This window comes from Geotrypetes seraphini, chromosome 6 (assembly GCF_902459505.1).
Source record: "Geotrypetes seraphini chromosome 6, aGeoSer1.1, whole genome shotgun sequence".
Taxonomy (NCBI): Eukaryota; Metazoa; Chordata; class Amphibia; order Gymnophiona; family Dermophiidae; genus Geotrypetes; species Geotrypetes seraphini.
Genome location: NC_047089.1, coordinates 44,482,660 through 44,506,846, shown reverse-complemented (window position 1 = coordinate 44,506,846; position 24,187 = coordinate 44,482,660). Strand labels below are relative to the sequence as shown.

The following is a 24,187-nucleotide window of genomic DNA, read 5'->3' as shown; positions in this document are numbered from 1 at the left end:
TAAACCAGGAAATGCCAATGTCATCTTAATTTTCTTTATTTTATTATAATGAATGTCAAGTTTGAATGTCTTATAATATAAACAGGTAGGGGAAATGATATGTATTAAGAAGAGCTAATATCACCTTGTATTTTTTGAAATTATTGATTGAATATAATAAGTATTTAGCAGATGAAAAACGGTATAGAATGTTTTTGACTCTGTTCAAAAAATTCCTACATTCTAGAATGGAATGATTCTTTAAATGATAAATTAACATATAAGTATACAAGATCTTAGATAAAAGTAATATAGTTTTTAAACAAGGAAGAATATAATATTTATTAGATAATAAATAAGAACTTGAATATAAAAACGAGATATAAGCCCTTAATTGGTTTTAGAAAGTTAATAAATAAATTAACTATTGATATTAATAATAACAGATGCTGTAATGAGCAGATCCTAAATACTATTATGTGATTGAATCATGGTCCAGAGCTTTCTTCCTATGGAATGTATGTAAGAATGAATGAAGATCTATGTATGTATATATAACCCACTTCTCAGAAGACAATACAGGAAGAATAAACCTATTAAAAATCCTTTCTCGGATTCAATGGAACTACAAATCCCAGAAGTCCTTGCAAAAGGAAATACATGTAAAGAATAACTCTTAAAACCGGATGAACTATGAACAAATATGAATAAATAAACTACTAGACTTGACAATAAAAGATAAAGGATTACATCGGATGAAAGATCACAAAATAAACTAAAATTAGATCGTCGCTGGAACCGGAACTTATTCGGAATTAACAAACTATTGAAAAGAAATGAATAATACTCTGGATATAAAAAATACGAAGAAGAAGAAAGGAAGAAAAAATATTTACTTGGATGAATAAAGATAATGGAATGACACATCTTTAACTTTGATATATCTTAAAAATGAAACTAGGAAGTATGTTATATGAATGAGGTATGACTCTGTATAATGAAGGAAGGAAGCTCTGGAACGGGAAAAAAAAATCACATAGTACAAGTAGCACACATATGTGAAACATTGTTTATTTTCCAAAGAAATGAAACATCTCATTATATAATATATAAGTTTAAAAGAATTATAAGGATCTAGAATATATTCATAAACTTATATATTACTTAAAAATATTATAAAGAAATAGAATTAGAAAATATAAAGGTGATATATATGAATTAAAAAAAAAAAAAAAATTTACAATATTTTTCATATTATTTGAATTAATAAGATATACTAATAGTTATAAAATATGAAAATGATACAGAAAATAATATTTGAAAAGATTAAATTTAACATTGGGGAAAAAAAAAAAAAAGGCAAAATGTTTAAATATTATATGGATTGTTAATGTTATTTAGTAATATATGATATATTAGTGACTTATATCTGAATCTTAACAGGAAATGGACTTTTGTGGAGTGTTTTGATACCTGACCTAAGATGCGTGTTGCCAAGCATACACAGATAATATTGGGGGGGAAGGGAGGGGAGGGAGGGAAGAGGGGAAGAAAGAGAATGGGGAAAATATATTATTACAATGTGTGGATATCTGAAAATAATAATCATATGATTTCATGTCAAATTTTAATTACAAAAGTAAATGGATATTAAAATTTTTTCAATTAATGTCAATGGCTTAAATCATCCTATAAAAAGAAAAAAATTATTAGGTTTTCTCCATAAGCAAAACGCAGATATTTATTTCCTACAAGAGACACACCTTTCGGACACTGAATCTAGGAAGCTAACAGAAGGATGGATATCAAAATGTTTTTATTCACCGGCAATAGGGAAGAAAGCAGGGGTAGCGATAATAATAAATAAGAAATGCAAAGCTGATTTTAAATTAATAAATTCTGACTCTTCAGGAAGATGGATACATATTAAAATGGATCTGGGAAATACAACCCTGGATTTATTTAATCTTTATGCTCCTAATTCGAACCAAATGGAGTTTTTTAATCAAATTCAACAGATATTACTACCACTGGCTACTTCTAACTTAGTAGTAGCTGGAGATTTCAATGCTGTAATGGATCCAATTGTGGACAAGAAACCAAGTAAAATCATAAAATCTTTAGGATTAGATAATTTAATACAATCTTGTAATTTAATAGATATATGGCGTATCCTTCATTTTAATGATCGGGAATATTCTTTTTGTTCTCAGGTCCATAAATCTTTTTCAAGAATTGATTATATTTTTGTAACTAATAACATAGCGCAGCGTGTATCAAAAGCAGTTATAGATCCCATTATAATTTCAGATCATGCTGGTGTGTGGATTAACCTTAAGAATTATAATATTGATCAATTTAATTCAATATGGAGATTTAATAATGATTTATTAGCAGATTCGAAATTCTTAGAAGATCTTAAAGTAAAAATGCAAGAATTCTTTCAACTTAATTCTTCAGATGACATTAATATAGAAATTTTATGGGATGCTTTTAAAGCAACAATGAGAGGAAATATTATTTCTTATTCAGCTTTTATTAAAAAACAACTTAAAAAACAATATGAAGATATGGAAAAACAAATTAAATTATTAGAAAATAAATTAATTAAAAAATGGGAAAACAATACATTACAAGAGTTGTTAAAAGTAAAAGTTAAATATAATGAGATTTCTTCTCAATATGTGAGAAAAGACATTTTCAATAAACAAGTACAATATTATGGCAATTCAAATAAAGCGGGAAAATTATTAGCAAATTTTCTTAAAGCAAAAAAAAGGAAATCTAAGATTATTGCAATAAAAGATATACAAGGTAACACACATACCAGCACAAAAGATATTATAACACAATTTCTTGATTTTTATAAAGAATTATACACTTCTAATTCTTATAAAAATAAAGAACAAGAAGGATTAACATTCTTAAATTCCTTTCTTGGACCTAATATTCCGGATCATATAAAAGGAAGTTTAGAAGATCCTATATCTTTAAAAGAAATAGAAACAGCATTGAAGTTTCTTAGAGTTGGATCCGCTCCAGGTGGAGATGGGTATACTGTTGAATTTTATAAATCATTTCAAAATATCATTTTACCACATCTGTTAAATTTATATCAATATCAAATAAAGAATGAAAATATTTCAGGTACTATGGCAGAATCGATAATTATAGTCTTACCAAAACCAAACAAAGATCCTACTCTGGTTTCAAATTACAGGCCTATTTCATTATTAAATGTGGATAATAAGTTAATGGCTAAAGTATTAGCACTTAGATTGGCAAAAGCTCTTCCTTTCATTATAGATGTACATCAAACAGGATTTATTGCTAAAAGACATTCATCAAATAATACTAGACTAGCATTCCACTCATTAAATTTAGCAAAAAATATAAATGATCCAGCTTTTCTAATATCTTTAGATGCAGAAAAAGCTTTTGATAGAGTGGAATGGAATTTTATGTATCAAGCTTTACAATGGTTTGGTATAGGCTCCGGTTTTATTAAAATGATCCAGACATTGTATAGCTCTCCTGGTGCAAGATTATATATTAATAATAATTTATCAACTAGATTTAATTTGCATAGGGGAGTTAGACAAGGATGCCCTTTGTCTCCATTACTTTTTGATATTGTCTTAGAACCTTTATTAATTGCAATAAATAAGACTAAGGAGATAAAGGGAATCACGTTTTCCAACTGGGAATTTAAACTTTCTGCATATGCAGATGATATTTTATTATATTTAAGAGAACCGGATACTACTATTCCATGTATACTTAATTTATTAGAGAAATTCGGCACTTTTTCTGGATATAAAATTAATTGGAGCAAATCTGAAGTCCTCCCAATTAATGTTCATTGTACGAAAGGACTATTTGACCCATATTCATTTATTTGGAAAGAAGATGGAATAAAATACTTAGGAATTATGATCAAAAATACAATAGAAGACACAGTCAAAGAGAATGAAAAACTTTTATTGAAAAAAATAACAGAAATGTGTGAGCAATGGAATCCATTACATCTTTCTTGGTGGGGAAGAATTCAAACAATTAAAATGATGGTATTGCCTGTGGTTTGTTATCAAATGAGTATGATACCAATATTTTTTCAGGGGTCATTTTATAAAAAACTTAACAATATTCTTACAAAATTTGTTTGGTTTGGGAAAAGACCAAGAATCGCTTTAGTATCATTACAAAGACCAATTGTGGAAGGGGGGGTAAATTTTCCAAATTTTTATAGGTATCATCAAGCCTATATTTTAAGACAGGGTATGTATTGGATCCTCCCAGATCTCATGGAAAATGTACCAGATTGGCTGTATTTAGAATGGCAGCTCCTGTTCCCTTTATATCCAGAACATCTAATTACCATAACAATGCCTAGGAGATATAAAGATAACAGAATCTTTTTAGATACTTGGAAAACATTGAGATACATAAGTAACCTATCACCAGAACCAATAGCTAAATCTCTAAATCAATCAATATGGGTAAACTCCAGGATCAGAATTGGCGGATTTAAAATCGTCTGGAAACAATGGATAAATGCAGGAATAAGAACATTGAATGATGTCATATCAGAAGGTTCCTTGCTTAGTTTTTCACAATTGCAAAATAAATTTGGACTAAATAAAACACAATATTTTAAATGGATGCAATTGAAGCAAGCCATTCAGGTAGGGTTCCCTGAATGGAAAGATCTTAATACCCAATATAGTTTGCAAGTTTTATGTTTCCAGGCGGATTTCTTGGGACACCAAGCCGCAAAATGGTATAAATTAATATATGGATTTCTAAATAAAAAAAAGAAAACTGGACTTAGGGATATTTGGAGCATTGAGATTGGACAGACAATTTCTGCATCTCAATGGCCAAGATTCTGGTCCTGGAGATTAAGATTAACAAAGTCAGCATCTATGAGTCAAACATGGATATTTTTATTACATAGAGTGTTATGGACCCCGACGCGCTTGCAAAAAATAGATAATACTAGATCTAATAGATGCTGGCATTGTAAAATAGAAGTAGGGACATTAGATCATTTAATTTTTTTTTGTCCTTGCATAAAAGCCTATTGGAATTTAATTTGGCCCCAAATTAACATATTACTAGAAAATCATATTGGTCTCTCATATGATACCATATTATTTGGTACTGCAATGAGAACACAAAGTCCAATATCAGCAAACAATAACAAATTGCTTTTAATATTGACAGGAGTTGCCATGCAGCAAATCACACAAAATTGGAAGGATTATACTAAGCTAAATTATACATTCTGGTGGAACTCGGTGTGTCACATATACAAAATGGAGAAAATATTGGCATTACAACAAGGAAATATAAAAAATTTTAAGAAAATATGGAATCCGTTGACAAAATATTCTAAAGATCAGATATCTTAACACATTGATAATAATAATATAGGGTTAGGGAGGGAAATATAGAAATTAATATGAGGAAAAATGAAAAAACAAATAACAGGGGAAAGGGATTCAATATATATGATATGATATTGTACATACAACTATAATTATTATAAACTAAATATTATGCTATTTATTTATTGTAAGAATGAAAATTTTATAAATAAAAATTTAAAAAAAAAAATAAAAAAAATAAAAAATAAAAAAAAAATAAAATAAAATGTTTTCCACTGAATACTCATTGACTGAACTCTACAGTTCTGATTCCTTTAACAGCACCTGTGGGAGGATCTGGAAACTCTTGCAGGATCATACCTTATACAGCCAAAGACTATTCAGATAGTGTGGCCTTGGTCAGTGCATTGAAAATAAACAGCAGTGCCTAAACGGTTAGGTCATGAAAGGGCTATGCAGAAGTCATCTGCACTGCTGTGTATCTTTCCTTTGCAATTTGTGGACTGTTGTTCTTCTGTTTTGATTGTGTATATTCTGTATTGTGCCAGATAGATAGCCTTGAGGCATAGCTTGTTGAACTGTCTTAGGGTCGCCAGATCTTGGGCTGCACATGTCCCCACCCTGTTCATCCCCCAGCCCCACCCCCAACAAAGCCTCCTCTCTTCTTCCCCAACGAGCTCTGGCCATGTCTGGAGGGCCTGGAGCATGTGTGGATGTGTGACATCATGTGCACATGCTCAGAGGACCCTCCAGATGCGGCCAGAGCTCGTCGGGGCTTTCCAAAACCCAAATTGCCTCTAAAAAGGACATGTCAGGGTTACCAGATGTCCAGGAAAACCCGATCTATGACAGGAATACCTGAAGGTACTGTATATACTCAAATATAAGATGATCCAAATATAAATCAAGGTACCCTTTTTTCCTCCCCCAATAAAGGAGGAAAAAGGTTGACTCAAATATAAGCCGGGGGGGGGGGGTGTGTGTGGTTAATATTAATGTCCCCTGCCAGGATCTGCACCCAGCTTTCCTCACTCCCTGCCAGGCTCTGCACCCTGTCCCACCTCTCTATCCTGTCCCCTCTCTCTCCTGATGTCCTGCAGGCCTCCACCGAGCCTACCGAATGACCTGGTAATCCAGTGGTAGGCCTGGACAGGAGGGATCCCACCCGTCTCGCAACCCAGCAGTGTACCGGGCATGAGTGAGCTTTCTGCATTCCTACCCGGTCCTGAGCTGCTCCCTGAATGGCTGCCACCAGTTCTCACAAGTCCCCTGAGAACTGGTGGCAGCCATTCAGCAAGTGGCTCAGCGCTGGGCAGGAAAGCAAAAAGCTCACTCCTACCCTGTAGATCGCTGGACCACAAGAACTCGCAGCAGCCATTCAGAGGGGTTCAGAGTGGGGCAGGAGCACAGAAAGCTCACTCTTGCCCGATACACACCGCTGGAATAGGGATTCAAAAAGGTATGCAGTGGGAGGTGGGAGGGAGGTAAAAAAAATTATCAGTCAGCCGGGACAAAAGACGGGAGGGATCTCTCCTGTCTCAGCCCACCAGGTCATACGGCAGGACAGCGAACAATTCCAGGAGGGGGATACGTGGGCGCTGACCCGAATATAAGATGAGACCCCATTTTTGGACCTAGAAATCTTGTCATATTAGAGTATATACAGTATTTGCCAGCCACAGTAGTTCAACAAGCTATGCCTAAGGACCGTCTATTTGGCATAAATACAGAATCTGCCAGCATATTTTCAGTGGCCACTTCCCCCTCTAATCTGCAATTAGGGATTCTTTGGCATTACTCTACCTGCTTACCAGTATGCAAAATCAGCTTGCTGGCAGTAAGTGGGCGAATGCATTTTAGAAAGCCTAGACATGAAGGTACTTGAAAGAACATATTCCTTTTATACCAAGCGAGTGGTGGTTGACTGCATTTGATTTCAACTGACTGAAATCTTATTGGCATCTTCTTGGCTGCTATCCATGCCACCAGTCATGAGATCCCTATATTTCTCTTGGTGGTTGGGGGAGAGGGAGCAGAATATTGCATTTGCCCTGGAAGCTGAGCAACTTTTCGCCAAATAAGACTTCAGAAGGTTCTGATAAATGGCACATCTGTCGCTTAAATATGTTTTCCTTTCAGTTCCAAACCTCTCAGCCATTCACACTAGCACAGAATAAGAAGCATCTGGAAAAGGATAAAAGAGCAGGATATGTAATTCTGAGAAGAATAATGAAGCAAAGCCTTATGTCGCTGATTTATGGCTTGTTTAAAATGTGTGTGTATTTTTTCTTTGCTAGGCGGTGGTGCATGAAAACGAAGGATTACTGGGATACATTTATTGTGACTTTTTTCATCGAGCTGACAAACCTCATCAGGTGATAACTTGCTCTAGTAGACAGCTGAAAGTATATTCAGGATTCAAATGATAAATTATAAGACTAACCATTTCAGATACTACCACACATGTTGGCTTTGTACTTTTTAAAGTGGTTTAACACATGTAGACCAATTCAAAGGTGTCAGAATTCTTAGTCCTTGGATTCTGCTTTTTAAAGAAATATAATGCAGCCTTAAAACCTAGGTTATTTGAAAAGAATATTGTCCCAGAGAATCAATGCATGTTTGCAGTTGCATGCTTTGATGTTAGAAATACAAAGAAACATATTTCTCTTTTTTTATATAAGAACTATATACCGTATTTTTCACTCTATAAGACACACCCTCCTGTAGAGGAGGAAAAACCAAGAAAAAAAAATTCTGAACCAAATGGTGTACCCTGTCCCACCATCCTACTTAAACAAAGCCCAGAGCAGTCTGCAGCACAATTGATAGCATGCAAAAAAAAAAAAAAAAAACAACCAAAACCAATACAAAACAGATATTCCTACAAATAATGCATAAACGAGAAGGTTGATAAAACTAAACAGCGAGCTTTCAGAAAACAGACAGGGGTGGGCAATTAATCTGTTCTTTCAATTCAGTAAGCTTCCTGCACGACCGGTACTTTGTAATAATTAACGAATTAGCATTTAAAGACCTCCGAATGAGCCCTTTTTAAAAGATGACTAAATTCTATAAACCAGGAGAATCATAAATCCTATGACATGTGTAGTCCCTAAATGTGAAAGGCTTCATCCCATAGTTACCTACCGCCGCTTTAGGACGGAGCTTATAAATATGTCAGCACCTGACCTGATTCCATGTGGCATCCCTGGAACGGAAAGGGGATGCGGCGACTCGGTGATCCGGCACTGGGACAAGAGCAAGTATCGGAAAGCAGCGGGCTTCCAAGCACCAGCCACTGTCGCAAGCTGCAGCCTAAACCATCCAACTGATGCACAAGCAAGTGACAGGAAAGCCGCTTCAAACACGGATAAGAACTGGCAACCGCACAAGTTCATGGCCAAATCCCTGACGAGCTACAGAGCCTTGCATGTGTAGGGCCACTATGTACACTCAGCCAATCACACACCTGTGCACAGAAAGGCCCCGCCTCTCTCTTTCCGACTCGTTTCCCTGCGCCAGCCGGCCACGCAAGAACTGACGGAAGACATCAGGAGGCAGCAGTCCAGCGAGGGAAGGGCAGGAGCACGGAAATCTCCTACCGGTACAGCACTGGATTAAAAAACGGTACAGGACCTGGGGGTATTCGCTCCATAAGATGCACCCTTATTTCCACCCACTTTTTGGGGGTGAAAAAAGTGTGTCTTGTAGAGTGAAAAATACGGTATGTCAGAATCTATTTATTTATTTATTCAATTTTCTATACCGTTCTCCCAGGGGAGTTCAGAATGGTTTACATGAAATTATTCAGGTACTATAGCATTTTTCCCTATCTATTTAATTGACATAGAAACATGACGGAAGATAATAACCAAATGGCCTATCTAGTCTGCCCATCTTGACAAAAAGTAATAATAATATTGCAACTTTGCCCTGACTAGCTGTGAGCGGACTGCTGGGCACGATGGACCTCAGGTCTGACCCAGCAGAGGCATTGCTTATGTTCTTATATCTGCTGTCTATATTTTGCACTATGGCCCCCTTTTACTAAACCGCAGTAGTGGTTTTTAGCGCAGGGAACCTATGAGTGTCGAGAGCAGCGTGGGGCATTCAGCACAGCTCCCTGCACTAAAAACCATTATCGCAGTTTAGTAAAAAGGGTGGGGGTATTTGTCTATTTTTGTATAGTTGTTACTGAAGTGACATTGCATAGAGTCATCTGCCTTGACCTCTTTGAAACCCCCCCCCCAAATATAAATGATAATTAAAATTTTCTCTGCGTACAGTGTGCTTTGTGTTTTTTTTAAATTTTATTATTGGTAGATCATTTTGACTTGGTCATTTTAAAAGTAACTCGCAAGCCCAAAAAGTGTGGGCATCCCTTCTGTAAACAGTGGTGTCCGTCCCAGCTTGTGCTCCCTCCGGTGGTTGTTTCACTTCTGGCTGGCTCCCCTGCTCAAAGCCGCGTGTATCGGCTCCTCATGCAATCCGCAGCTGCGTCAGAAGTGTTCCCTCTGACGTCACGATGTCAGAGAGAAGGCTTCCAACGCAGCCGCGGATCGTGTGAGATGTAGACGCCTGCTGCTTTGAGCAGGGGAACTGGCCAGACATGCTGGGCAGGGAAGAGATGTTCCTGCTGCACAGGGAAGGGGGGAAAGAAATGCTGCACAGGGAAGGGGGTGAGAAAAATGCTGCTGCTGCTGCTGCTGCACCCAATTGGGGAGAGAGAGGGAAGAAGGGAGACAGAAGACAAGGGAGAGGAACCAGAGATGCCAAGTCCATGGGAGGGATGGAAAGGAAAGGAGATACCAGACCATGGAGGGGGAGGAAGAGATGCCATGGCATGGGGGGAGGGGAGGGAAGGGAAGGAGATAGAGATACCACACCATGGTGTGGAGTGGGAAGGAAGGAAGGAAAGGAGAACAGAAAGAGAGAGATGCCAATGCATAGGGGAGGGGGTGGAGACGGAAAAATGGAGAGGGGGTGAAGCTGAAATTAATCATGTGCAAAGGAGAGAAGGGACCCCGGATATACAGTTTATTGAAGAGACATAGAAAGAGGGAAGATGCCATATAGAAGAGAGAGAGGGTGGACGGTAGATGGAAGGGGCAGAGGGAGTGTGGGCAGTAGATGGAAGGGGTAGAGAGAGAGGGCAGAAGCTGGGTGGAAGGGGCAAAGAGAGGGCAGATGTTGCATGGAAGGGAGAGAGGACAAGCGCTATATAGAAAGAAGAGAGAGAAGATGATTAAAGCAGAAACGACAAAAGGTAGAAAGATTTTTTTTGTTGCTTTACTTAGAATCAAGTAGTATTGTAACTGTATTGATAAAAGTTTATAAATAGGAAATGGAAATAAGGCAATTTTTTTGGACTACACCCCTTTCCTCAGGACAGAATAGCATAACAGCAGTATACTGTACTGTTCTGAAGAAAAATTTGGCCTCTGAAAGCTAATTGAAAAATGGATTAGTCCAATAAAATGGTATTTTCTTATTTTTCATTATTTGTTTTATTTTTATTTGTTAATTTGTAAAGTGGTGATTGTTATGTATCAGTTTTTTCAAATTTACATCTACTGTCTTTATATTTTGCACAGTATTAGGGGACATGTGTCACTGTTTTTGTGGTGTTGTGGTGTTGCATTGTATGCAGAGTCTGGTTTCTTGGCGGTTCAGTTTAACTTTTGTCTACATATTTCTATTTTTAGTTTGTGATTATTCCATATTGGACGAGGGTGTATCTCTGTTCTGTGTGTATGAAAAGGACATAGTTTTCAGTTGGCATTGACTGCAGGATCAATTAACTGTGCGGGATCTGGCTTGTTTAGTTTTATAATGTATGTGTTGGTGTTCTAGTGCTCACTGCAGTGTTTAAGATGCTGCCTTTTCCTAGGTACACTCTTGTTGTGCGATATGTGGATTGTTACTAAAAATATATTTTTCATATAGATGGGTGGGTGTCAAAAAATGATGGGCCCCGGGTGTCACATATGCTAGGTACACCACTGCAGCAAAGTGCTTGTTTCTGACAAAGATTGAATTGAGTGATTGTGCTTTGCCTTTTGGTAATTTCTATCACCTCTTAAAATATAAAACATTGCGCTTTGGGGGGCTTTGCTTATTAGTTTGCTACGCTTATTATAAGGGCTGGCTTAAACCTATGGACCGGGTGAGGAGGGACTGGCAATAAAGGGCTCCAAATGTCCAAGCCTCTGACATCACCAGCCCTTAGATTAAACTAGCTAACGGCTTGCTTGGATGCTGCTGCCATGAGGGTAGTTCGCTGTCTCCTTCCCCAAATAGAGCAGTACACAAGAACCTTTCTCTCCCTCCCATTCCCTATGTGGTCCAGTATATACCCCCCTTGATACATCACTGCCTTTGCGCCCCCTCCCCCATAAACCTGCTCTTCTCCCATGGCTTCTTCCTATAGCAGCTAATGTCAGCCTTAAAAAAAAAAAGTACATAATAGCTGGCAAAATGCCTACCAGGCTCAACTAACCCTACCCTCTGAAACACACTTCCTGCTGCCATGGAGGTAGGGGCACTTAAAATTGTTTCAGGGTACCACAACCGTTTGAGCCAGCCCTGCTTATTATAATTACAAAATCGGTGAAGGGCTGCTTCTCTTTTTCTGCAAATGTAGTTTTGTGAAATTGATGCGCCCACTGTCATCCACGTTTAACAAAGCCTTGAGTAAAATCTTGAGGGGAAGGTGAACATGCCAACCTAGCCATCCCATTTCCTGCGTAGAGTCCCTGTGCAACATGGGATTTATATCAGGACACCCAGTTATGACATCAGTTCTGTAACTTAGAACAGTGTTTTTCAACCTTTTTATACCTATGGACCGGCAGAAATAAAATAATTATTCTGTGGACCGGCATTGGTCCTTGGGCCGGCGGTTGAAGAACACTGGGCTAAGTCGTGGGCTAGACCCCGCCCATCTCTGCCCAATCTCCACCCCAGACCCCGCCCCCATAATAGTACTAATTGCACCTTGCACGTCCTGTGCCTCATCTGGAAGCCTTCCCTCTGATGTTGCAATGTCAGAGAGAAGGCTTCTGGTTCAGGCGTAGGATGCCCTTAGAAGCCACTGCCCGTGGCTTTGTGCACTGAATCAGTTAGCAGAAGAGAGAGCTGGCTCGAAGATAACGCCGCATCGATCACATCGTGGACCGGCAGTTGAAGAACACTGTTTTGGGCCTGATGTACATGCTGGCCCTGTGGACCGGCAAGAAATTTCTGTGGACTGGCACTGGTCCATGGACTGGTGGTTGAACAACACTGACTTAGAAGATTGCGTTACATTCTGGAAGCACCTAGGCCTGCCCACTTTCTGAGTTATCACAGGATCTTATGTGAAAGCATTGTGCAAGCATAAGATGCATGATCTGTTAATGAATTAGTCGAGGATTCAAGCCAGCATTCCCCCTGCCCATAAATGCATGCTGATTTTGTAGTGTGTTTAAAACCTTTCCAGCATTTGGAGAGTGGCGGTGACATTTAAGTAACGCATGTGGATGTTTTCTCTTTTTGGCATGATTCCTAGGCTAAATTTTTTTAATGCTCTGGCAGTGCCTGTATTTTTCTCTCCATTATTTTCTGTCTCTCTGCTGAGTCTCTGGAGCCCTGAGTTTGGGCTGCCTCTTTTGGTGTGCATTGATGTGTATTGTGGTGGAAATGGGTTGTGTGGGCCTTTTCAAGCCAAAATATTTCTGCAGGATGCTTAGCTTCCTGTATAGCTGAGCGAGTTGAGTTTATCTAAGCTGTTGCTGGTGGTTCTTCCTCTGGTGTTGTCGGGCATGGGCCTGCTTGTTCTAAGCTTAGTGTTTTCTTGACATTTGAACTGAGATGTACGTGTGTTGGTATTTTTGAAAGAACATATCCATAATCTAGCTTTCTAAATGTGTAGAAACCCAATATAACAGGAATTGAAAACATTCTCAGTAGCTGAATCCTCTTTCATATATTTGCTTACAAATTAGCCAGACTCAATATCCCTGAGAAGTAGTAGTTTTGCTTTCACAAATTTGTAATGTATTTTATTTGGGCCTCCTTTTTTTCACTTTATGCTGAAGTGTTCCACTACCACAGGGGTTATACATTTTTGCTATTTTGTCTTTAAAGGATTGCCACTTTACCATTCGAGGAGGCAAGTTAAAAGAAAATGGAGAATATCAGTTGCCTGTAGTCGTTCTTATGTTGAATCTGCCCCATTCGACCAAAAACTCACCAACATTATTAACGCCTGGCTTGATGGAGAACCTGTTCCATGAAATGGGCCATGCAATGCATTCCATGCTGGGTCGTACACGTTACCAGCACGTGACTGGTAAGTTTCAACAGCAGTGAATTTGAAGGAAGAATTTTAATAAAATTTGGTCTGTTTTTTTTAGAACTAATGTGGTGGATTTGATGGTTTACATCTTTGCTTTGTTTTACTTTTTCATTGTTTTTTTCAAAATCTAAATTGTAATGTAAAGCCTTATGTATTTAAGGATCATTGAATGAACAAACACTTTTCTAAGTCAAGCTTTAGATCTCTGTGGGGCTTTACACTATGAAGGCCATATTTAAAAGAGTTGCCTGTCTAACTTTGGAAGTTGAGTTTAAATTTCACCCCTACTGAACTGGCAAATTTTGTTTGGGCAAACCATTGCGTGCTCAGAATTTACCTTCATAAAAAGAGGCGCATTGAGGAGTCATGGTTGGACTTTATCCTGTCCGTGCTGATATTCAGTGCAAGGAACGTGTAGTCAAAGTGAGTGCTGTCTGGAAGTTATCTAGATATATTCATCAGTAGACTTATCTGGAAGTCCTGCTGAATATTCAGATCAAGTTGTCCAGAAAACTTCTCTGGCTTGACTGGCTTTTTGAATACAGGGCTCCAAATGTTAAATTTATCATAGGTTTTAGGTAGAACAAAAGAATGAGAGAACATTTTAAAAGGGAAGTCTTCATTAAACCCCCCTTTTCCAAAACCGGAAAAACAATTTATAGCGCAGACAGGGGGATGTTTCTCTTCAAAAATCTCATCAAGCATACAATACCAAGGTAAACACAAAAAGGGGAAAGAGAAAAGATCCAGAACATTGGTGGCCTATGGAAAGTGCTGCTGACTGTGAGCATAGAGGAATTTCTGGTGGCTGGAGGATAACCTCTTCAGCTAGTGAAGCTTGAGGATCCATAACTTCTGTGCTTCAGGCTTTTGCAGCAAATTTCTGCATAGTTTGTATCATTGAAAACCCCCACCCCTTCTATCCTGTCTTCCTGAAGGGAAGTTATAATGTCTCTTGGGAAATGTGGGGGACTCCTTTTCCTTGCCCTGATTGAAGCAGAGTAATAATCCTTGCTTCCCACAGATCTAAGGTCTGGTTGGGGTGCTCCTCTCCCCTGTTTCTTAAAGGGCAATAATTATTGGAGTTTCTCACCTCCTTTTCCCCTTTTTTATCCTTTGAAGATTACACCTGAAAATAGGAAGGATAATCTCTCTCCTCTTCCCCCTGAAAAGCTTTCTGATATCTGCTTTCAGGTAGGCAAGAACAGCTGCTCTGTAATGTGGGGTTGTATCCCTGGCTTTTTGGGCTACCTCTTGTAGGTCTCTTTCACAAGCTGCTCTCATGCTCAGAGAAAATAACTTTATAACAACACCAGAGTGATGCACTTCCATCTGTAACACTCGCTGGTAGAACCTAAACACAGTTGTCAACTGGCTTGAAGACAGTTTTCACTGATGTGGCCATGTAAGGAGAACCACTGAATGTACCGTCCTAAACTTTTAGTGATAAGTTTCCTTTTTAACGCCCCCCCTTTAATAAAGACGCGTTAGGCTTTTTTTTTTATCGTAGGCCACATTGGCATTAGCTCCGATGCTCATAGAATTCCTATGAGTTCGAAGCTAATGCCACTATGGCCAGAGATAATAAAGCCTTATCCCAGGACAAGCAGGCAGCATATTCTTGACTGATGGGTGACGGCACCGACGGAGCCCCGGTACGGACAATTTTAGAGTGATTGCACTCTAAGAACTTGGAAAGTTCTAGCAGGCCGCACCGCGCACGCGCGAGTGCCTTCCCGCCCGACGGAGGCGCGCGGTCCCCAGTTTCTTAGTTTCCGCGGAGCTAAGAAGACGCGTTCCTTTCAATGGCTGTTGAAAGATTTTTTTGTATCGCCTTCCCGCTCGCGAAAACCTCTCAGGAAATAATATTTCCTTTTTTCTTTCTTATTTTCTTTTTCTAAAAAAAAACAAAAAAAATTTATTTTCTTTTTATCTTTCTTTCGGTTTCGCCCCGGCGGGGCCTGTTGCCACCATCGAGGCCTCAGCCTTCGATTTGGCAGAAGCCATTTTTACTTTCATGCCCCCCCAGCCAGGGTTTAAAAAGTGCCAGCGGTGTGCACGGCCCATTTCTCTCACCGACCCGCACAACTGGTGCTTGCAGTGCCTGGGTCCCGAGCATCAGGCCTCCACCTGCACCCGCTGTGCCACATTGAAATAACTTACTTTAAAAAAACCGTCAAATTCAGCAACGGTTACTTTTTGGTACCGACATGTCTGAATCTGCGGCATCGATACCGGCATCGGCCCCATCTCATTCGGCACCCACTTCATCGACACCGCGCCGGCGTCGCAACACCCAGGTAAGCCGGCTAAGAAGCCTTCCCCGCTGGAGCAGTGAGCCCAGCCCTGCCGACCACGAGACGCCCGCAGAAGTGCTCTGCCCCTATTGAGGTGAGTCCCTCGACCTCGGGCTCCTCATCCTCGGGGCATCGAGCGGCACCACAGGTACCGCAGAAGAAAAAAGCGGTACCGGTGCCTTCTCTGGACGAGCGCATTGCAGCCGTCCTACAGGTGCAGCTTAAAGAGCAGTTGCAACAGCTCCTTCCTGCTGTATTGGCATCGAGCCTTCCAGTCCCGGTCCGGTCTGAGCCACCGGTACCGACAGTGGAGCAGCCTCTATTGTCCGTGTCCACTTTGTCGGTACCGGTACACTCTGCTTCCTCGGTTTCCATGCCGGTCCTGGCACCGGAACCGAGATCTCTACACCAGGCTGTTCAAACTTCGGCACCGATGCAGCCTTTAACGTCTCCCGGTACCATTTCTATGAGGTCGGGTAAGTCGGCACGCAAAACCCGACACCTGGAACCCTCCACATCGGAGTCTCGGGACCGCAGCTCCCACATTAGAGATCCTGATCTGTGGGGTGACTACGAAGATCCTTTTCTCTCTGAGGGTGAGTGTTTATCGGCCGATGAGGATCCTTCTGCTCCTGATCCATCCTCTAAGCCAGATTCTACATCTTTCACTTCTTTCCTGAAAGAAATGTGTGACTCTCTTTCTATTCCTTTGGAGGCTGAGTCTAAGAAGTCCAAAGCATTCCTTGACGCACTGGATTTTGACCAGCCTCCAAAGGAATTTCTCAAGTTACCCCTCCATGACATCTTGAGAGAAACTTTTTATAAGAATTTAGAGACTCCTTTGACCATACCAGGAGCTCCTCGTAAATTGGATTCTTTGTATAAAGTGATCCCTATCCCTGGATTTGATAAGCCACAGCTTCCACACGAATCTCTTCTAGTGGAATCTACGCTTAAAAAATCTGCCGGAGCTAGTGTGTACGCTTCCGTCCCTTCTGGCAGAGAAGGAAAGGCCATGGATAAATTTGGCAAAAGGTTATACCAGAATGCCATGCTGGCTAACAGGTCTGGTAATTATGCTTTTCACTTTTCTTTTTATCTCAAGCATCTCATAACCACCATGGCTTCCTTTGAGAAATACCTTCCTGATCGCAAACGACCGGCTTTCCACCAGTGTTCGTCCTCTCTTCTCCAGCTGCGTAAGTTCCTGGTTCGCTCAATTTACGACACGTTCGAACTTACCACCAGAGCAACGGCCATGTCTGTAGCCATGCGTCGCCTTGCTTGGCTCAGAGTGTCGGAGCTTGATGTCAACCATCAAGATCGCCTGGCTAATGCTCCATGCTTAGGGGATGAACTCTTTGGCGAATCCATGGACTCTACCATCCAAAAACTATCCGCCCATGAGACTCGGTGGGATACTCTTCTAAAAACCAAGAAGAAGACTCCACCTGCTCGGCCCATCAACGCCGTTATGTGGCTCGTCCTTTGCCACCAGCTCCCCAACAACCTAGGCGTCAATGTCAGCAACAACAACAAACTCCTAGGCCATCACAGCAGCAACCTGTGAAGCCACCTCCACAACAAAAATCCACCCAGCCCTTTTGACTTAGTTCTCCAGGGCATAGCCAACTTCCTACCATCTGCCCACCTGCCTCAACCTATAGGAGGCCACCTTACTTTTTTCCTCAGTCGTTGGGAGATCATCACCTCGGATCAATGGGTCCTCAACATCATCCGCCACGGCTACTCCCTCAACTTTCAGACTCTTCCTTCCCAAAGTCTGCCAAAAGAGTCTGCTTTGAACACTCCTCAGTCCGCCCTTCTTCTACAAGAAGTTCAATCCCTCCTTCTTCTGAACGCCATAGAGGAAGTTCCTCTCGATCAGAAGGGGCAGGGATTCTACTCCCGTTACTTTCTGGTCCCCAAAAAAACAGGAGATCTCAGACCCATTTTAGATCTTCGCGATCTCAACAAATGCTTGGTCAAAGAAAAATTCAGAATGCTTTCTCTGGCCACTCTTTACCCTCTTCTCAATCAGGGCGACTGGCTATGCTCCCTCGATCTCAAAGAGGCATACACTCACATTCCGGTACATCTGGCCTCCAGATAGTACCTCCGCTTCATGATCAATCACTGTCATTACCAATACAAGGTGTTACCCTTCGGTTCTGCCTCCTCTCCAAGAGTGTTCACCAAATGTCTGATTGTGGTGGCTGCTTTCCTACGCTCTCACCACCTTCAGGTCTTTCCTTACCTGGACGACTGGTTAATCAAGGCCACTTCCTCTCAGACAGTGCTCCTTGCCACCAACCAGACCATCCTGTTTCTTCAACTTCTGGGGTTCGAGATCAATCTACCCAAATCTCATCTCATCCCCACTCAGAGACTTCAATTCATTGGAGCGGTCCTGGACACAGTCCTCATGAGAGCGTTCCTGCCGTCCAACCGTCTTCTGACTCTTCAATCTCTATGTCAGCAGGTGCTTCCCCAACACTCCATCTCTGCCAAGCAAATGATGATACTCTTGGGTCACATGGCCTCGACAGTTCATGTCACCCCCTTCGCACGTCTTCACCTGCGCACTCCTCAATGGACCCGTGCTACCCAGTGGTCCCAAGCGACGGATCCTTGCTCACGACACGTCTTTGTGACATCATCGCTTCGTCAGTCTCTACAATGGTGGTTGATATCCTCAAATCTCGCCAGAGGTCTTCTATTCCATCTACCTCCTCATCAACTAGTCATCAGCACCGACGCCTCCCCTTATGCCTGGGGAGCTCATTTGAATGAGTTCCAAACTCAAGGCCTTTGGACAGCCCAGGAAAAGAAGCATCACATCAATTTCCTGGAACTCAGAGCGATGTTTTATGCTCAAGGCCTTCCAACATCTTCTCTTTCCTCAAGTTCTACTACTGTGCACAGACAATCAAGTTGCGATGTACTACATCAACAAACAGGGTGGGACAGGCTCTCGCCTCTTGTGCCAGGAAGCCCAGAAGATTTGGGCTTGGGCGACAGATCACCACTTATTCCTGAAGGCTGTCTACATTCAGGGAGAGCAGAATTTCTTGGCGGACAACCTCAGCAGAATTCTCCAACCCCACGAATGGACTCTCGATCCTTTAACTCTCCAGTCCATTTTCGCTCAATGGGGCACTCCTCAGATAGACCTCTTTGCAGCTCCTCACAATCATCAGCTGCCCCACTTCTGCTCCAGACTCTACTCTCCTCACCGCCTGGCAGCGGATGCGTTTCTTCTGGATTGGTCCAATCTGTTCCTGTATGCTTTCCCCCCTCTGCCTCTCATGTTACGAACCTTGTTCAAGCTCAAGAGGGAACAAGCCACCATGATTCTCATTGCTCCACGGTGGCCCAAGCAACATTGGTTCTCCCTTCTACTTCAACTCAGCTCCAGGGAACCTATTCTACTTCCACTGTTTCCTTCTCTGCTTACACAGCATCAGGAGACCCTTCTGCATCCCAACCTCCAGTCTCTGCACCTGACAGCTTGGTTTCTCTCGGGCTGACTTCACATGATCCTCTTCTATCTCAGCCCGTTCGTTCTATTCTGGATGCTTCCAGGAAACCGGCCACTCTGCAATGTTACCATCAGAAGTGGACACGGTTTTCTTCTTGGTGTCTTCTTCATCAGCATGATCCCACTTCCCTTGCAGTGGAGACCTTGTTAGATTATCTTCTTTCTTTGTCTGACTCTGGTCTCAAGTCTACTTCTATCAGAGTCCACCTCAGTGCTATTGCTGCTTTTCATGAGCCAGTTCATGGGAAACTTCTCTCAGCTCATCCTTTGGTGTCCAGATTCATGCGGGGTCTTTTCAATATCAAACCACCTCTTAAGTCCCCTCCTGTAATCTGGGATCTCAATTTGGTTCTTTCCGCCTTAATGAAGCCTCCATTTGAACCTTTGGCTACAGCTCCTTTCAAGTTTCTCACTTGGAAAGTGCTCTTCCTTGTTGCTCTTACCTCTGCCAGGAGGGTCAGTGAGCTACACGCACTAGTTGCTGATCCACCTTTCACAGTCTTTCATCATGACAAGGTGGTTCTACGTACACATCCAAAGTTTCTCCCTAAGGTTGTCTCTGAATTCCATCTCAACCAATCCATTGTTCTGCCTGTCTTCTTTCCGAAACCTCACTCTCATTCTGGAGAACAGGCTCTGCATACTTTGGACTGTAAGCGGGCTTTAGCTTACTACTTAGACCGTACTAAGCCCCACAGATCATCACCTCAACTTTTTCTGTCCTTTGATCCGAATAAATTGAGACGTCCTGTGTCTAAACGTACGTTGTCAAATTGGCTTGCAGCGTGCATTTCATTCTGTTATGCTCAGTCCGGACTGACACTGCAAGGTTCTGTCACGGCCCATAGAGTTCGAGCTATGGCAGCATCTGTAGCTTTCCTCCGTTCCACTCCTATTGAGGAAATCTGCAAGGCTGCTACTTGGTCCTCAGTTCATACTTTTACATCTCATTATTGTCTGGATGCTTTCTCCAGATGGGATGGACACTTCGGCCAATCTGTTTTACAAAATTTGTTTTCATAATGGCCAACCTTCCTTCCATCCCTCTTTTTGTTAGCTTGGAGGTCACCCATCAGTCAAGAATATGCTGCTTGCTTGTCCTGGGATAAAGCACAGTTACTTACCGTAACAGGTGTTATCCAGGGACAGCAGGCAGATATTCTTGCGTCCCACCCACCTCCCCGGGTTGGCTTCTTAGCTGGCTTATCCTAACTGGGGACCGCGCGCCTCCGTCGGGCGGGAAGGCACTCACGCGTGCGCGGTGCGGCCTGCTAGAACTTTCCAAGTTCTTAGAGTGCAATCACTCTAAAATTGTCCGTACCGGGGCTCCTTCGGTGCCGTCACTCATCAGTCAAGAATATCTGCCTGCTATCCATGGATAACACCTGTTACGGTAAGTAACTGTGCTTAACGTGACATTGTAAAAGGTGGGGTAGGTTAATTAGGGAACATCTTTATGCAGTTCTGCTTAAACAAATGACTGACTATCTGTACTGCCTGCTTACCTTTTAACCTCACACTGGAATACCTGATTCTCTCTCATATCTGCAATATTTTTGGCTGCACATTAAGGTGTCGGGGCAATTGTTATGTAGCTGAGGGCCCAGGATTTTTTTAAACAATCTTTGAATGGCATAGAAAGTTAGCACTATCTGCCTCACCACCTTCCAATAAATATTAAAATTGTCCTTGATGCTCATCAGTACCTCTTGTAATATTTTAGTTTATTTTTCAGGATAGACCTATAGAAATCATGAATGACTTGTCATAGGGAGAGTAATTTTATAACTGTATCCAAGCAGAGAAAGCACATAAGTGCGTATTTTGTAAAGTGTCCAGCCAGAAAGTAGGTACAGGCATTGATACCTGCAGAAATTTCCCACTTCACTTTGCACATATGCACCCAACCTCTGCACCTGTGAAAAATTGCAGGAAGATCTTAGGAAATTGGAAGACTGGGCATGCAAATGGCAGATGAAATTTAATGTGAACAAATGCAAAGTGATGCACATTAGAAATATAAACCAAATCAGTTACATACCTGATGTTAGGTTCTACCTTTAGGATTCAGCACCCAAGAAAAAGATCTAGGTGTCATCATGGTCAGGACACTGATATTTTCTGCCCAGTATGCGGCAGTGGCCCACAAAATGCTAGCAATTATTAGGAAAGGAATAGAGAGTAAGACAAAGAATCCTGTTATATCTCTGTATCAGTCGGTGGTGCGACCTCTCCTTCCTTGATTATTCTGTGCAATTTTGGTCGCCATGTCTAACAAAAGATATAGAGGAATTAGAAAAGGGTCAAAGAAGGGCAACCCAAATGATTAAAGGTATGGAACACCTCACATATGAGGAAAGGAAAGATGCTAGGGCTCTCTCTGTTTGAAAGAGATGGAGTTCTACAAAATTCTGAGTGGTGTAGAACAGGTAAAACAAATATGAGGAAATATTTTTTCATTCATTGAATAGTTAAGCTCTGGCATTCATTTCCAGAGGATGCAATAACAGCAATTAGAGTATGTGGGGTATATGTAGGGAACCGCATATAGAAAACCAATGATCTTTCATTACAGTTGCTTAGGTCTCTCTTTACTTTGCAAAAAAAAGAGCGTGATCCAATTTAACCAGAAGAACTTGGGGTGTGCACTGTTTGTTTGTGTAGTTCACTAAATAGCTTCACCTTGTGATTTCACTGCATAATTTAGGGAGTGCTATTATTTGTGTTTCAATGGATTGGGAGGTGTGGGAATCTGGGGTGACACCATGGGCAAATTATTTGGGGAAAGGAGGGTACAATAGATACCAGGGCATTTGTGTAGAGGAGTTGGATGATTGGGGAGGCCATCTCGGGTCTAGGACAATTTATCACGGCTGTTTAAGCGCGATGAACTGGTTGTGATGAATTCAGTTCAACCTGTGGGAGGCAATGCCCCCACCCCTGAAATTATACCCATCCCAGAATTAGCAGCAAGTCCCCAAGCAGCAGACTGAGGGGGGGAGGGAGGAAGCAGGCTACGGTGAGCAGCAGGCTGCAAGATGAGACCAGGAAGCGTGTGTGCAGTAATGACTGGTAGTGGCAGTGATGGCTGGCAGGGAGGCCAGGCCCTGGGTTGGAGCTGCTCTTCAGCTGCGTTGCAGATAGGACCCTGGAGGAAGAAGCTGCTGCCAGACCTGCTGTTCACAACAAGCGGTCGTGGCTGGCAGAGAGGCCCAGCTGGAGCTTTCAGCTGCTCCTCCCAGAAGCCCAGCTTCCCTGTAATAGGACAATTGATCGTAGCCATGTCGTCTTCGAAGTGATAAAACTGCTGCGATGAATCATCCCATTCCGAGTCATCTCGTGAGGATAATAATAAAAATAATAAGCTTTATTTATATCCCGTCATACATTTTCAGTTCAAGACGGTGTATAACAAGAGGTGCTGTAAGGAGAACAACGAGGTAACTTCTATTAGATTGGGGGTATAAAGGTGAACCCTTGTGCAGTAGCAGGATTTTCTTTCTTAACTCTCCCTTCCTGTCACTGTGTAAGCCAACTACCACTCTTGCACTAACAGGAAAGAGAGATTTAACAGTGAGCTGCAGATAATGACTGCGGAGTGCCTTTATTTTTCATGTGGTAGGAACATGTATGCTTGTTAATTCTGCATCTCCGTGGTAAAGTTTTGCAGAAAATTTGCATTAGAAGCCCTGCGCTCAGCGGCTCTAACACATGGCTTTCTGCTTTAGCCCCTTTTGTTGCAATCATTTTTCCCCCTCTTATAGGAGTCAGGTTTTTGTTTTATTCAACTTTTTTGTGATGTGATTTTTTTAATTTTCTCTATTTGATTTTATTTAGCCTGTCCTCCCTAAGGAGCTCAGAATGGGTTACAAAGCAGGTACTTGAGCATTTTCCCTATCTGTCCCAGTGAGCTCACAGTCTGTCTAATATACAACTTTCAAGTTTTATCAAATTTTAATAAAACGCTTATATAAAAAATTTCTAAGTGATTAACAATAAAAAAGACATGTCGTAACATTTAGATAACAAATATAGACTATAGACAAACTTGCAAAGGGGGGGAAGGGTAGAAATACAGTTTTCAAGAAAAGAACATAAATGGGCAAAACGTTAGGGAAGGGCAGTAGAGGATCAGGTGACTTGCCCAGGGTCACAAGGAGAAGCACAGGGTTTGAACCCACAGCCTCAGGGTGCTAAGGCTGTAGCTCTAACCACTACATCATGTTCTCTTCCATTTATAATTGGAATGATTTTTCATTCACAAGTGTTTGATTCAGGTTCCTTTGTTTGAGAATAAAAAATATAATCAAAAATAAATCAAAACCTTTCACTGAAACAAAATAGTTCAGAGTGGAGAAGTAGCCTACAGGGTCATGAAGAAGATTAAGCACCGCAGATGCTTCTCTGTTGACACCTTGGGAAAATCATTTCACCCTCAGGTGCTCCGGGTGCAACTTTGACTGATAGCCCTTTGGAGAAAGAGAAACACCTACTGTACCTGAATTGTAACTGGTCTTGCTATCAGATTTGGAAAGGTGAATAATTAACTCTTAAGAAAAAAAAATCCACACCCACATTCTGCCTCCTTACTGTAACCTGATACAAGCATGATCGAGAGACCCTTAGAAACAAAAGAATT

General features: G+C 41.3%; 1 protein-coding gene across 3 annotated transcripts in view; it reads left to right on the top strand.

Annotated features, from left to right (window-relative positions):
• The window catches only part of MIPEP (mitochondrial intermediate peptidase), a 190,942-nt gene that overhangs the window by 78,801 nt on the left and 87,954 nt on the right, over window positions 1-24,187 (top strand). For all 3 annotated transcript variants that reach the window (XM_033949151.1, XM_033949152.1, XM_033949150.1), the window contains 2 exons: window positions 7,667-7,744; window positions 13,500-13,704. In XM_033949151.1, the coding sequence (XP_033805042.1) occupies window positions 7,667-7,744; window positions 13,500-13,704 (283 nt within the window). The remainder of the gene's footprint in view (window positions 1-7,666; window positions 7,745-13,499; window positions 13,705-24,187) is intronic.